This window comes from Helicoverpa zea, chromosome 7 (genome assembly GCF_022581195.2).
Source record: "Helicoverpa zea isolate HzStark_Cry1AcR chromosome 7, ilHelZeax1.1, whole genome shotgun sequence".
NCBI lineage: Eukaryota > Metazoa > Arthropoda > Insecta > Lepidoptera > Noctuidae > Helicoverpa > Helicoverpa zea.
The window spans coordinates 4,232,172-4,248,501 of record NC_061458.1 but is presented as its reverse complement, the minus strand read 5'-3'; the positions used below and the strand labels follow the sequence as shown (position 1 = coordinate 4,248,501).

Here is a 16,330-nt window from a genome sequence, read left to right as displayed (position 1 = left end):
ACACGTAAGTGAGAGTAAGTGAATGAACTGACATAGGCTGGCTGACAGGACCCCGAGAGTTAAGTTGTAAGTAAGAAAAATTATGTCCAAAAATGATCAAAAGTCCTGAAAATATAAAAACGCCGAATTTGCTAGTTAATTAAAAGAGAAAAACATCGATCAGTTTCGTTTAGAATCTGCAATATCGCATAACACGCATAAACAAATAAACCGATCAATTGAGAACTACCTTTTATTTATTCCACAAAATAATAAAACTTTAAAAGCTTTTAAGATAGAGTTTTAAAACAACGGCCTTTTATCTTTTCATCATACTCGTATCATGGTTTTCCAATAATTCAATTATGGGTCTTGTATTGGAGTGATGTAGGCAAAATAAAAGAGAACTGTTCAAGTCAACAATCCGTGTAATAATGTACTAATCTAGTGTGTGCAGTTACAAATATAGGGTTAGGCGAGCTGCACACTACACCTTCCCCCTTTTCAAAAAAAAAATGATATTATTACATAATTCTTTTTTTTTTATTTACTTAAACTCAATTAATACAATGATATTATTATTTTTTATTTTTTTTTTTTTTTTTTTTTTTTTTACTTAGGCTAAATTAATACAGAATATTATTAGACTTCATACTTTACAAACAAATCCAATAAAACTAAAATTAAACGACATTTTAAGTTACAAACTTTTTTGTATTATTTTTATGAATTATATATGCTTTATTATCCCTTAAAATTTTAACATTTGGTGAAACATCCTCTATGACTTTGTATGGTCCTAAATAAATCTTATCTAACTTATCTCCTACTTGATTTTTAATTAATACTAAATCTCCTTTCTTATATATTACTGAATTAATAGTTTTATCAAAATTCATTTTTCTTATTTTTTTTTTAAATAACAAGTTGTTTCTTGCTTCAGCTTGTGCTCTTTGAAGTCTATACTTTAGTTCTAAAGGATAAGAATCAGGATTATATAAAGGATCAACATATGAATTTTGTTCTATGTTAGATGGTAGATTACAATGTTTACCAAATACTAATTCAAATGGAGTGTATTTTGTCTCAGAGTGGACTGTAGTATTAAATGAAAAGCACCAGAATGGAAGCCAACCGCTCCAATCCGTTTTATTATTATCACACTGAATCCTTAGATAAGCTCCTAAAACCTTATGAGTATTTTCCAAACCTCCAAGAGTCTCATGATGGTAAGCTGTTGAATGCACTTTTGTTATATGCAATAAATTGCAAATTTCAGTAAATACTGATGACATAAATTCTGTTCCCTGGTCTGTTATTATTTCTGTAGGGATACCATATCTAAGAATAAAATTATTTACAAATGATCGTGCTACTGAAACTGTATCCTTCTTTTCTAAAGGGTAAGCTTCAACATATTTAGTCAGATCATATTGTAATGTCAAAATATATTTATAATTAAAATTGTCTACATCTAATGGACCCATTAAATCTAAACTAACTCTCTCAAAAGCAGTGGATGCCGTGGATGTGATAATCATTGGCTCTTTCATATGTCGATTGGAATGCTTTTGAATCTGACAATTTTTACATTTCTTTACATATTCTGATACGTCATTAGTCATTCCTGGCCAATAATAATACTTCCTAATATTATTTAACATTCTGTTTACCCCCGCGTGGCCACTGGTGGGTAACAGATGGAAGTCATTTAAGATCACAGTCTTTGTATCTTTGTCAGTAATTCTTGTCACATCTTTAATAACAAGTAACTTGGGGAAACCATCCAAATGACTCATTTCCTTTATAAAATTGTTTACAAATCGTTCATATTGCTTATTTTTAATTATTACGAGTTCGTTTATTTTGATTTGCTTGCAAAGACGTTGTAATTCTCTCGTTAACACACTTACGGTAGACAACGATTGAGAAATAATAAAAATTGCTGACTTTTCAGGCACGAATTTGCAGTTACCATTATCACTATTAAAATGTTTTAATTTTTCTATCTGTTTAAGTGTATTTTGATTACAAAATAGAATCAATTCAATGCTGTCAATAGGTCGTTTGAGGATTTCCACTACTTTAGGTTGATCAGGCCTTGAAGTAGAGGATACCTCCGTAGTCATGTCATTGTTATCACAGTCAGTACGTAACCTACGAGCCTGTGCTCTTGTTATGACCGATACTACATGCTGTTGCATTTCCTTTAAACTGTTGGATGTAATAGGTATCCGGCTCAATGCATCTGCAGCTGCGTTGTGCCGTCCTGGGACATAACTGATTTCAAAATCGTACTCCTCAAGATATAATCTAAACTTAGTTAAACGGCTTGAAGGATCGGTCATATTAAATAAGTAAATCAATGGCTTGTGGTCAGTTTTTATATAAAACTTTTTCCCATATAAATAAGGTCTAAAATGTCGAACAGCCCAAACAATAGCAAGTAATTCTAACTCAATCACAGGGTATCGCGTCTCAGCTGGTTTCAAGTTACGGCTGGCATATGCAACTACCTTGCCATTACTATTAGACAGTACGGCGCCTAATCCAAGTTTTGATGCGTCAGTTTGTAACGTAAAATTATTTTTGTCACTAAAGTCTGGATAGTCAAGTACAGTCGGACTAATGAGTATATCTTTTAACTTATTAAATGCTCTCTCGCATTCATCACTCCACACAAACGGTACGTTTTTCTTACATAACGCATTCAAAGGATAGGCTATTTCCGCAAAATTTGGAATAAAACGCCTATAATAGTTAGCGAACGCAACAAACCTCTTGACTTCGTCTACATTCTGTGGGACAGGGTATTTTTGCAGGCATGATACTTTTGATGGTTCGGGAAATATACCTTCTGAAGTGATTTTGTGACCTAAATAAACTATCTCCTTACGCAAAAATTCACATTTTAATGGATTTAACTTCAAATTTACTTTTCGTAAACATTCCAAAATTTTTATGAGGTTCTTGTTATGCGTTTCAAGACAGTTACCTACAACAATACAATCGTCTTGGTAAAGGAAACATGATTTGTAATTTAACCCTGACATCGCTATAGTCATAAGACGTGCAAAGGCACTTGGAGATGTCTTTAATCCCATTGGACATCGTTTCATTTGATACTGCCTATCTGTTGTGAATGCAGTATATTTTCTAGATTTTTCATCTAATGACAGCTGATAATATCCTTGACTGAGATCTAATTTTGAAAAATAAATGTTGTTTGATAGCGAATCTAGGATCTCAGTGATGTTAGGTAACGGAAACTTATCATCTTTTATCCTATTATTGAGTTGGCGATAATCTACTACAAGTCTCCATTTCCTTTCTCCTGACCTATCTGTCTTTTTAGGTACTAATAAAATAGGACTTGACCACTCTGAAATAGATTCTTCTATGATATCATTTTTAATCATTTCATCTATTTGTTTTTGTACCTCGCCTTTCAACGCTTTTGGCAATCGATAAGGCTTGACATATGATGGAGACGCGTCTTCCTTTAGTTGGATTGAATGCTCTATTAAATTAGTTGTTGTGAGCGTATCTCCTGGTAAGTGAAAAACATCTGCATACTTGGCACATATTTTCTCAATGCTTATTTGCTCTTCTTTATTCAGATATGCATGCAGTTGCAAAGTAGCGAGCAAAGTTCTAACTCTATCAACAGATAAACAATCGTCATCAAACTTACAAACATAAAAGTTATCTAGACAACTAACAGTTAATTCTGAAGTGTTTATACTAACTGAACTATCTGTTGTATTTAATATCCTAACAGGAATAAATCCATTATGTGGCTTCGATATTACTCCCGCTGTGTACACTCCTTTATGAACTTCTCTTGACAAAATGACGCAATCACAATTTTGTGACGTCGGGATGTGTTTGATGACTTCGCAACGGGGTGGAATTATAAACGTATTTTTGTTAACATTAACACTAACAGACTCGTTTTGGGATTCTAAAGTCAGTGTACCATCTTTGTAATTTAATACTGCGTTATATTGTTCGAAAAAATCCTGACCGAGTATCCCCTCTGCGGCGCAAGATAAATGTTCAAAAATGTGAAATTTATGATTAAAATTCACATGGTTAATTGTAATATTTAAATAAATATATCCCATAGACTCTAAATTACCACTAATTCCTTTTATAACTATCTTATCCTGTTCTACCAAATTCAATAACTGCCTATGTCGCGACAACCATTCATACTTCAGTACACATAAGCTAGCCCCACTATCGATTAACAAACTAAGATCAATATTACTATCGTTAAGTTGACAATTAACTACACAAAAATTGTTATAACTAAAAATAGAATGAGTACACTGTTTAGGTACGAAAAAACTCTAAATTGTCATTATTATTTGCGACATCATTGCGCAAGTTGTCTTGGCCATTGGACTCTTGCGTGTTATGCTGAACACGCTGATAACGCATCGGACGGCCGCGAAAATGCTGACGCTGGCGCTGACCGCCTGAGTGTTTGCCGCGATTTACGCTATGTGAAGTTCCTTGACCTGTGCTATTTTCATAACAATTATAATTACGATTATAATTATTCTTGGTGTTATAAAAATGCCTATCTCCTCGGCCTCGGAATCCTCTGCTGTTTCCGCGTTTAACATTGTGGTTGGCTCTAAATTGCATAACCTGCTCTTGTGGGTGGAGAGATATAGACTGCTCGTCTACCGCAGCTGTAATAGCTTCAGATAAGGACGCAAACTGTCGCGAGGCAATGATAGTGCTGAGCCGTTTGTCGGTCAAACCATCGCTAAACCTTTTAATTGCAGTCCTTTCATTGAGAGGACGTAATACCTCATATGCATCGCGCTTCTCGTTAGCCTGAGCAATCGTCAAATTTACGAACAACTCCTCGATCTCAGACCCAAATTTTTCTATAGTCCTGCGACCTTGAGTAGCTCTAAATAATTGGGTTTGTAATGCTACCGCCGATTTTTTCGGTAACAAATAAAAGCGAATATCTCCTACCAAACTTTCAATGTCAGCATACGTAGTTTTAAGGCGCAGTTTTGCACTAGGAGAGAGACGTGTTTTTAATACGAAGTCTATTAATTTACTTCTACTGTCGTCATTGATGAGCGAACTATAAAGAAGAATACCATCGATAAGTTGGTTTGTCACCTGCTCCTGGCCATTCATTACCGGCAACAGGGAAATTGCAGTTTTAATATCAAATGAGTCTGACATTTTTGTAACACAGATAGAATATTCTATCAAATCTCTATCGTTAGTTTGACTACTACTATCTCTCAAAGAAAATAAGCTCTTTATTTTCGTAAAATTATGTCGTATCTCATCAATCAATATTTGGCAAATGTCACAAGATTCTTTATCTAGCTTCTGATCTTTAACTTCTTGATTCAGTTGAGTCAAAATACACTCCAATTTACTATATTCTTTTTCAGCTTCTTCTAGTTTCTTAAAACCTAAATTTCCTGTACGTCCATTTGGACCAAGTTTTATTACATATTCTCTTAAATATTTTAACTTAGCATGTAAATCTCGCAATTGTTGTGACATAATTTCCTCAAACTGAATATAAAGTACTTATGCATGACCTTAATAATAACATTTTAAAACAGCGCTTTATACAAATAACGCAAAAAAAAAATACAAAAGTGGAGAAAAACTTACATTGCAGTAGGCACGTATTTACTGTCAACGTATATGCAGGTCATGACGTCTCACGTAGCGCGGGTGAATAAACTCCTCAGCATTGGACTCGAACTGACTCCCAGCTGCTCCTCACTGGACCCGTACAATTTATCTCCCGGCGCCCTGCATATCCTCTCATCATAAGGCTTGAGCATTCTCCCGGCTCCCGGCAGCTACATCCTTTTCTGTCTTCTTGTATTGTTTTCATCGCTTCGTCCAAATCTTCTGTGAGAGTTTTTTTTCTGTAGTCGAAAATCTTCTGTAGCTTGAAAATCTTCTGTAGCTTGAAAATCTTGCCTTTCTTATTTCTCGTCGCCACAAACTTCTATTCTTCGTAATTGTATTTCTTCATATTTATTCAGCTACTTTCGTATTTTACACATGTTGCAAAATTTTAACTGCTGGCTAAGGGTCGCCATGTATTGGAGTGATGTAGGCAAAATAAAAGAGAACTGTTCAAGTCAACAATCCGTGTAATAATGTACTAATCTAGTGTGTGCAGTTACAAATATAGGGTTAGGCGAGCTGCACACTACAGTCTTTCATAAAAATACTACCCATGTAGGCGTTTCAATCTTTTAGTTTCTAAAAAATTCTAACTGGAAAGGTAGTGGCTGAAAAACTTTTGAATGAATTATTATGATTCGTATTTATAACGTTTCTAGGTATCGATTGCTGATAAAAGGCTTCTATGCTTACGGAAGCACTAAAAAGGTTTTGTCGCCAAAGGAAAATCATAATCTGGGATTAGTTAAATTCAAAAATATCACAACTGTAACAGTCGACGAAGAGGGCGTGATAAGTGACGTTGTTTTATGGACACACAGAGTTATTTTCGCATTTATAAGTAAGGATTGACCCATAGGGCTACCACGTTTACCACGTATACCACGTTATGAATGAAATGGCGATACACTGATTCTAAATTATGATGTAATATGATGACTGGTCTTTTCATTCTAAATGTGAATGTGTGAGAATAAAATGGAATATTTCATGAACAATATATGGCATACACCTTTGAGCTACCTACGTGAAAATTCACCAGCAATTTGATAGGACAGCGTGTTAACGAAGCGCCGAAAGGGAAATAGATATTTGAAAAAATCCTGTGAGCTTTGGAAATGTCAACGGGCCGTGGTCGAATTCCCCGCGGCGGGGCCGAAGGCTCGTTACCCGTGCTTGTATTTGTTCATCGCACGCTGCATTCCAGCTATTCGGGTCGGAATCATGCAACGATAAAATTGCATTTATTCACGTACATATCTAATATTTACACGTACATCGCCGTTTTGATTGGATCCCGCGATTTTGGGTGCTGATGTGGTGAGCAACGTATCGTGAATGGAGATTTGGTAGCTTTGTTAGCGCTCACGTTGTATGTCATTGCTGGTATCGTGATTGTTATAAATAGTTGATTTCATGTTAAGTTTCATAAACATGCTCTTTTGATTTTCGACTTCAAGCACAGATATTTGATGACTCCCGTAAACTCTAATTGTTTTTTTGTTCTAAGATTTCTGCCTAGGTTTAAGAACTTGGTATTTCTTAGAACTTGTAGATTTAATTAAACTCGTAACTTCTCGTAGATCTGACATTTGAATATCTTCGCTTCTTCGAAAGCCATAACATAATCCCTGTAGACAACTTCCGTGGAATTTCTTAATAATAATAAATAAAAGGAAACAAATTTATTCACAGAACTGAAAAGTTTATAGCACGTAATCCATAGCACTCAGTTTTTCTTTCTGCCAAAAAAATTATCTTAAATATTAACAGCATTCATTATTTTTTAACATGCTGAACCATTATTTCGTGCATCTAAAACCGTGCGTGGACATTTAAATATAAATGCATAATATAACTCATTATTTGTTTATACTCTCATTATACTTACTCAGTTTTGGATGAACGTGCAGCTTATTTATACAACAAATATATCGGATACCTACCATAGTTTTGCTACTCACTTTCACAACTGATCTACGTGCATAATTATTTAATTGACATCCTATCCATTATATAAATTGGAATAATTAATAGATATTTTGTTCTTAAAAAACCGGATTCTACCAAATTCACCTGTATACCCTGCGGCATTACCCCTCCATTTCAAATTCAGAAAGCACTTTAAAATTTGTCCACTCTGAATAAATCACTTTTGTATCTGAATTTATTATAACTAAGGCACTTTTAGAACCAAAAATATTTTCTGAAGAATAACACTGGTCAACAGCATTTTTGGTTCAAAGGTGAAATATATAATTTCTTATAGATTATTTGATACGTAATCGAAGTCCAGAACATAAAGTTGCACTAGCACGTAGGGATTTAGAGATATACCCCTCCTAAAGTACCAAATGCGCGTTTTTTAACGATTAACGATTTTTTTGAAGGACAGCAAAATTGTTTTTTAGTTTCTATCTATAGCATTATATAGTACTACTCTTCCCGATTGAAATTCATTTTTATTTCGAACGCTAAGAGTTTAAATTTTCATGAAATAGGTATACAGCTACGATAGTTCGATCTTCCCTATATTTTATTTGGCCTGTTAGTATGAAAAAACTCCACTTTAGATATAAAATGGTATATATTGAGAAAGAAAACTTGCAAAAATATAAATTAAAATGGTGTTAATGCGGGGGAAGTAGTACTATATAATGCTTTAGTTAGAAATTACTAGAAAATTTTGCTGTCCCCAAAAAAATACATCAAATTTCATAAAAAACGGCGTTTTTGGTACTTTAGGAGGGGTATATCTCTAAATCCCTACGTGCTAGTGCAACTTTATGTTCTGGACTTCGATTACGTATCAAATATTCTACAAGAAATTGTATATTTCACCTTTGCACCAAAAAAATAATAATAATTTGTTGACCAGTGTAATTGATCTCATCAGGCTAAAGATTCTGAATTATTATTTCGTATATCGCATGAAATGTAAATAAACAATGCATGTAACGAAACATTATGGGAACTGCAAATATTTGCTCCGATTTTCACAATTCAGGCATGTAATATTGTGTTGTGTATTTAAAACAACCAAAACGTAGGAGAAATAATGTTGTTATGAATTAATTAAGCGAAAAATATTTTAATATAAGTAAGGCCTCCGAAAAACAAAATATCTCATTGGAACCGTTTGTAGAAAAGTTTAATTGCGTTAACTTGCGTTAACAAAGGCCTTTTGCCTGTGATCGTATCCAAGTACCAACATGTAAAAGTATACTGGTTTATTTTTCCTACAAGCACACTTACAGATTAAGTGAATACGTGGACCCATGTCCGTCCTCCCGTGAGACTAAAAAAATAATTTCAAAGCGCCACAATCCTGAAATGATTTAATTGAAACTTTGCTTCGGCCTCGACACGCACTTGGGAGATAGCCTATTTTTTATTTACACTTATCTTTTATCCAACAAAGTGGTTCGCCTTAAAAAGAAAAGATTGTTACATTACCAAACAGACGGAGATAAATGAACACAAAGAATCGTCTAATCTTGTATTTCTTTTTCTTATGTTATCTTCAAATTAAGTAAATTGTGTCTTGTTATTAGATCATTTGTTACGTTCCGTTCGCGTAATGAAACAGACGATATTGCTTTTAAGCGTAAAACTGAACGCGAAGTAAATTCAAACAGTAGAATGCACTGGTACCAATACCAGTAATGAAATCAAGGAAATGGAATCGAGTTTAGTAGGTATCGGCTAAGTCTCGTTTAAATTGCAAATTCTCGCTGCCATTCATTCAAGTCGCAATCTTTTATTTTTGTTACATTTAAATCTTTAATTCAATGGAACCGAATATTCGAGGCGGTTCCGTGTTCTCGGTTAGTCTCCTTTCGAGCGTAATAATTGGTTTAAATTTTATTTATTACCTACTGTTCTTCTTTACTTTTTCACACACAAGGACCTACTACAGCCTCAAACAAATTAAACTGAAAAAAAAAGAAAAAACATTTTGTGATACTGTGGAAATAGTCAACAAAGATGATCGAATGCTTACTCGAACTACGACTTTAACCATAATATTCATTTTATAAACCGAGCTTATCGGCGAAGCAAAAAGACCTGGAAATACCTGAAATATTGCATAGAAATCGCTGAATGGCTTGTAGCAGTAATGTTAATGATTAATTCTACGTATGATAAGATACCATTAGCTTTTCTAAGGTACCTATTGTCATTTTAAAGTATTACCTTTATTTGAGTGGTTTTGTAAGTACGGCTCATAATAATAACGCCTACATTAGAACTCTGAGCAAACCTTTACGTCAATAATAATATCGAAGCAAAACTCGGCTTTTACTTATATCTTCTCTTCATAGAATAATCGGCGCAAAAATCAGGCCGAGCGTTAAAACCACATGAAAACAGATTAACGAAGTGCATGTTCCAAGAATCAAAAAGAACGACAGATGTGCCTGCAGAGATGAAAAATGCAATAGCGTAATGAACCGAATAAAGAGGTTTACTTAAAAGTATTAATATACTTGTATCTACCACATAGTAGGATGTGTCATGGTAGTGGGTAAAGCACCAACCTATCAAATTGATTGTGATTCCAGGTCAAGCAAAAGTACCAATGCAACTTTTCTAAGATTGTATATTCTCTTTAGTTTATCCTGGAAACCAATGACTGATTAAAGGTGAAGGAAATCATCTCGAGGAAACCTGGACTATAAAGTCTGCAATCACCATCCCACATTGATCAAGCAGGGTGATTAACGCTCAATTCTTATTTGTGTGAGAGGAGGCCTGTTTCCAGCCAGACTGATTATGAATCAATATAATTACCATACTAGGAACTGTAGAAAAAAAATATAACACACACAAATCAAATTATCAATTTACTTTTATAGCTTCTGAATAACAATTTTGTGGCGTAGCAACTACGTCATGTTCGTAGCACAGACTCAGCTACGGCGTATCATATCGCGTCGCGTAGCATCAAAACTCGGTTTAAAATATAGCCCATGAAATATGACCTGCGTATTATGCAAGTATTTATCAACCTCACCGAGCAGTTATTTATTATTTGTACTGACTTTTCATATTTTCGCAGTGTATTTTTATGCTTGTAAATAATTTAACTGTAAAAGTCAATACATTTATAAAAAAATCACTACCTACCAAATGAATAACTTGATAACCTGCTTGAATTTTACCTGTAGTTTCAGCTACACCTGTATACATCCCACTTTCACGGCTCAGTTACTAGACCGATCTCCATGAATTTTGCATACATATAGGCTGTCATGAAGATGACAACACAGGATGATTTTGATCCCCGTAGATCAAGCGTTGGCAAAGATATGCAAATAACTTATGCCTCTGAGGCCTAGTCGCTAGTTTAATAAAACACGTCACGCGTCATGCACAAGGCTATATGCTCCAAAGGGATTTAATTCATTGGAGACGGTTAGTTACAAACTTTGTATGGGTCAGTATATGCGTAACGTTTACAAACTTACTTATAACTGAAGAAAACCCTTTAGCATGATAATTTTATGCAAAATGTACTTACTTACATACATATATTTATTGGATGGATAATTGTCAGATGGATGATTATAGAATCTCATTATCTTAAATCTAATCAATACATTTTGCACTAATGGGAACACTATTCTGTCTTAATTCACAAATGATTAACAATAAATAAAAATGTTGTTACATAATGTAGTCTACAAACTATCCTGAGTAATGGCAGAAATGGTTAATAGTATTACCGATCAATCGCTTCCATTAAAATGACGAATGGTCACTCGCGGACTTTGGCTGAACAAATAATAAAATAAACATTAATCAGATGCAGCCTCTTTGCAATAGAAGAACTGCGTTTGATTTCGATCGCTTCTGTATTTCTGCCGGAGAGCGTTAAGATAAATCGTGTCTATAAAAACTTTTTTTTTCTTTTCCCTCTGTCCGACGGAGGTCGTAACAGCTTGCATTTATTTTGTGCCAGATTTAAGAGGATGTGGTGTACAGGCACCGACGCTAAATAATTATCTGTTTCACCAGTTCATATTTTCTCTTGGAAATTGATATATGAATTTGCAAAGCAATATGTTCGCTTCGAAATTAAATTTTCAGTATTTCGCCTTTATATTTGTAAGTTGCTAAAGGTGGTTTTTCATTAGAGCCCTGTGCTACATTTAATTTTGAAAGGTTTGATGTAGGGTTAGGTATATAAAAGAGTAAATTATAGAGCGACGGCAAATAATAAATTGAGTGTCCACGATACGCTGACCAATCACCCCCGATACCTATTTAATTAACTTGCTGACTGGCTAATCCCTTTCCAAACATTTGTAGGGGCGTACAATGCGATTTCCTTGTTCGATGAAATTAATCCAGGCTTGGCGTAACTAAGGCTTAAGGACACTCAGAACATTAGTGATCGCAGATTTTTTAATCAACATCTCTTGGCGCACGATATTTACTAATTAGGACAATGAATTGCCTGTAAAATTAAGGTCAGCGCACACCATCGGCACGGCAGCATTACAATACTAGTACACATAGATAGCAGGGATGTCCGGAGATCGCATATTGTGCGCCAGTCGATGTGCTGAAATCTGCTGTGAATTCATGCCGAATTTATTCTGATATGATCTAGAATCTTCCTCGATACTATACTTATCAATGTTGAGTACTGTTTGACAAATAATAATAAATGTTTTTCGCAATATTTCATGCCGTTTTAGTAAATGCCGACCCTAACGTTCAGAGTTAGCGATATTTTTATAAAACGTTGCTTGCTATCACAAAACGTTTTATGTTTTGTTTTCGGGTTACCGTTCGTGAGTAAAAATGTTAGTGGACACACCTGCTCATACTATATTTCGTAGGATTTCGGAAGAAACGTCCAAGAAATAAATCTGTTTACTTAGTGCAAATTGTGAGAGGCCATTTATTTTAGACAAAGCAACATTGTTCGTACAATCTCAGAAGAATTTTATTATTTCTATGTAAAATTCTCTTTACAATTGAAAATGGAGTAAAGTCGCTACTTAAACTATTTTTTTATGAACATTCTCTAGACTCCGTTATAAATTTTAATTTACGTGGTAGGGCTGCACTGCTGAAAGAGGTCAGAGAGCGGAATAAGAAACTTAAAAAATGTCTTTTATATTTGCTATTAGTACCTGCCTCTAACGGTAACAAGCACCTTTTTAATAAAAAATAATGTCGTTTTCATTAAACCAATTCCTATTTAAAGACGGAACGTCGTCTAAACTTTATTTACACAACATTTCGTAAATTCGGGTCGCCCGCTGCAAAATCCTCGATTTTCCTGCACCGTAACTCACTTCATGTGGACATTTCAGTCGAATACCACTTTAATTGCATTCAATCTGTGCCTATTGTTTATAAACGGGGCTGTTACCATATCAAATTGTTTACCCGCAGTGTTTATGTCTGAATGGGAGATAATTAGGGACCACAACAAGCATTATAGCCTCGCATAAGCGTGTCCCGAGTAATGGGATGGCCTTACAGAAGTTACAGAAGCGAGCTACTCTTGCTATCCATCAAGGGGATTAGCATTGCGCGGTAGCTGTGTCGTCGAGCCAACCTTATGGGATTAAGAGACTGACTACGACCTTTGCAACGTTGCGTTCAATTATTCCGTTAAAACAGAGTACCTACCCGCGCGGAACTACGCGGAAATATTTTTCTGGAATTCTTTTTATTCTGTTTACAAAACGTTCCGAGTTTCCGAACGAGCTGACGAGACGACTCCGTAAATATACCTGTAGAATAACGTTTATTATGGAAATTCAACTTTTTAATACGGAGGTTTTTAAGAAAGGAAGATTTTATGTGCATTTATATTAAGAGATTGTTTCGCGGCGGTCACCTTCGAGCACAGTTTTAAAGGAGCAATACGCGAATGCGTATGTATTGTGGCCGGACTAACATCGTTCACGATTTATAACAAATACTTGTTAATTTTTCAGTTATACCATTAATCAAAATAAACAGATGGGACTAGTTCGCAATCATGACATTATACCATTATTACGTACTGTATGATTTATATCCAAAATCCAGCGTTAGTACTACTGCAGCCAGCCGTACGTCGGTTAATTAGGTAGACATTTGTTCGTGCAACTGAAAATTAATGAAATTGTAGCAGCTGCTGTACGTGAGTGTACATCTCGCAACACATTTAATTGTTATTGTTGTTAATTTTGTTTTAGATTTTGTTGCTAACAATGTTATTGCTGGCTGTTAAGGCAGCGTGGCGCCGCCCGGGCCCGCTTATGTCGGCGTACCCAAATTTAATTTGACACCTACCGCTTACGTGACTAGACTAGGGAAGGAATTTCAAAGTCACAAATAAAACCAAGACGAGAAGTTCAATATGTATATTTTACACATAAATTCTTTGTCATTAAACACTTCCCCATAACGTCTTCACTAATTTGACATAGATTTTATTACACCAAAACATCCACTAATTAATTGAATTCCAATTTCGTACTTAACCAAATATTTGGTTGAATATTTGGTCAGAATTATATTGTCTTGGGTCAATACGTCCCACGTAACACTAGTGTATAGTATTAAAAATGCAATTTTAATAATGATCGCTTCCATGAACATTCAAACCTTACATTTATAGGCTATATGTCAATCTAACAACTATTGTAGGTAATATTATAACCTTACACAATAAGTATAGGAAGGTAATATTGATATCAGTTGAAGTAGCATTAGCTTTGGCTCAATATAGACATCACTTGAATATTTGCTTATAAAGTCATTAATGTAAATATACCTATTAAGCGACAGATAATTGTATCTATTACACTGATTTCAACAAGATACTTGAATATATTAATCGGTAAGAATTTACTAATAAATGCTGCCTTACTGTTGTAAATATCTACTCCAAATATTTCATGTATATTCAATATAAAGTGACCATTGTAAATGTAAGTAAGTACATAACACTATTTTGTAAATCACTTTTAATAGAAAACTTCAACGTTATAGTAAAGTTTAAAACGCGGAAGCAGCATTTCTGTCATTTCAATGTAACATCTTTCAATTTGTCCAATACGAGTATATCTTCGTGTATGAAAACGTGATAAAATTTCAGTCGTATTCAAGTAATAGCTACTAAATTATACAATAACTTTAATGAACTATGATAACTTATATAAATTATTTACATCTGCTTAGTAAACGTAAGAGAATCACAAATGCACCATCATAATTATAAGCCCATTCATTCCTATATACATCTATAATAATATGATCGCTCTCAATTTAAGAATACTTTATTAAATACTTTACTTTCCATTGCTTATAATAATGATAGAAAGACCTGCCTAGCTCCAACAGCGTGCAAGCTAAAGCGGCCGTTCTTACAATACTTTATTAAATTCAAATCATCGTAATAGTTAGAAATATTCAATGAACTTAAATATAATGATCAGGCAGCAAGCGTCTCTCCATACGCTACCGGATTATCTTTTCAATTTAAATCCGAACATTTTTATTTGTCGACCAATTAATTTGACACGAATGAATAATTCTACTTACATTAAATCAATGCTCTTCGATTAAAATTTTAACAATTCATATTGATTCATTAAAAGATTTTTTACAACTGAAAGCTCAATTTGGGTACTTCATTGGTAACAACAATAAATATTTAGACATTAATAGATCTTTAAGATACTTATAACATGGAATGTATAGGCAATATGTTAAAGTAAATATTATACAGATTTTGTAAATAAAAATTTGGATAGGTATATTTTGAATTAATTTTAGTACTTTGGTTTTAAAAAAGGCACAAGGGACCCAAAATTTAAAAGTGGAGCGTAAGATTCATTCATTCATTATAATTAATCTAAAAAACTTCAACAACAGTTATGTAGAAATAAATACCTATATGTCTATAATGCCTTACTCAAATATTTATTTTATAAATACCATATATAAATTTATGTCAAGATTGATTACAGAATTTTCGATTTATCTTGAAACAACAAGTTTCGATTTAGAATGTAATAAAAAGATAAATATGTTAAAAATGTTCTTTTGTCACTAAAACTTTATAATATTGATGGCAGTGTATATTTCGAGACATAAACATCTCACCACGGACTTCTGCATGTTAAAAATTCAGTGCAATCCCGCATGTTATCCTTAAACTATATGAAAACTACGGTAACGTAAAATGAAGGTACCCAAAATTCATGAAACATTCAATGCAATTTTTAGCGTACACTGTCCAAATAAGTTTGTGTTTATTTTAAGATGATAATTTAAGATTTTATTCAAAGCCCCTTTTGGCCATAAATAATACGAACGCATAATTGACTCAACAAAAACGGATGGACGTTTAATTTTCCAAAATTCTTACAAAACAGAACGACAAGAACAGAATGAAGTACGTGTAGGCGAGGTTGAGTCTGTGAGCGGCGCCGGTCGCGCGGATGTCACTCTCCAACACGAAGGGCTCGTCGATGACGTGGATGATGCCGTTAGTGCACTCCACATCAGGCCTGAATACGTGGATCCAATGGCCGTTCCACTCCACGTAGTAGTCTGTGGAAATAACAAATTACTTCAATCTCGAATCTCAACGTTTATCGTAAATAAAATCGCAACATTATAAAGGAGACCAGATAATAAT

General features: G+C 34.1%; 2 protein-coding genes across 3 annotated transcripts in view; both read right to left on the bottom strand.

Annotated features, from left to right (window-relative positions):
- Positions 1-389: 389 nt before the first annotated feature.
- On the bottom strand, positions 390-6,174 carry LOC124631880. Its single transcript, XM_047166515.1, has one exon. It carries the CDS (start codon positions 5,527-5,529, stop codon positions 4,318-4,320), a length of 1,212 nt encoding a protein of 403 aa, XP_047022471.1. The 5' UTR covers positions 5,530-6,174; the 3' UTR covers positions 390-4,317.
- A 7,856-nt stretch (positions 6,175-14,030) lies between these two features.
- The window catches only part of LOC124631961 (fasciclin-1), a 58,249-nt gene continuing 55,949 nt past the window's right edge, over positions 14,031-16,330 (bottom strand). For both annotated transcript variants that reach the window (XM_047166608.1, XM_047166609.1), the window contains one exon: positions 14,031-16,242. In XM_047166608.1, the coding sequence (XP_047022564.1) occupies positions 16,037-16,242 (206 nt within the window). In that variant the 3' untranslated portion in view covers positions 14,031-16,036. The remainder of the gene's footprint in view (positions 16,243-16,330) is intronic.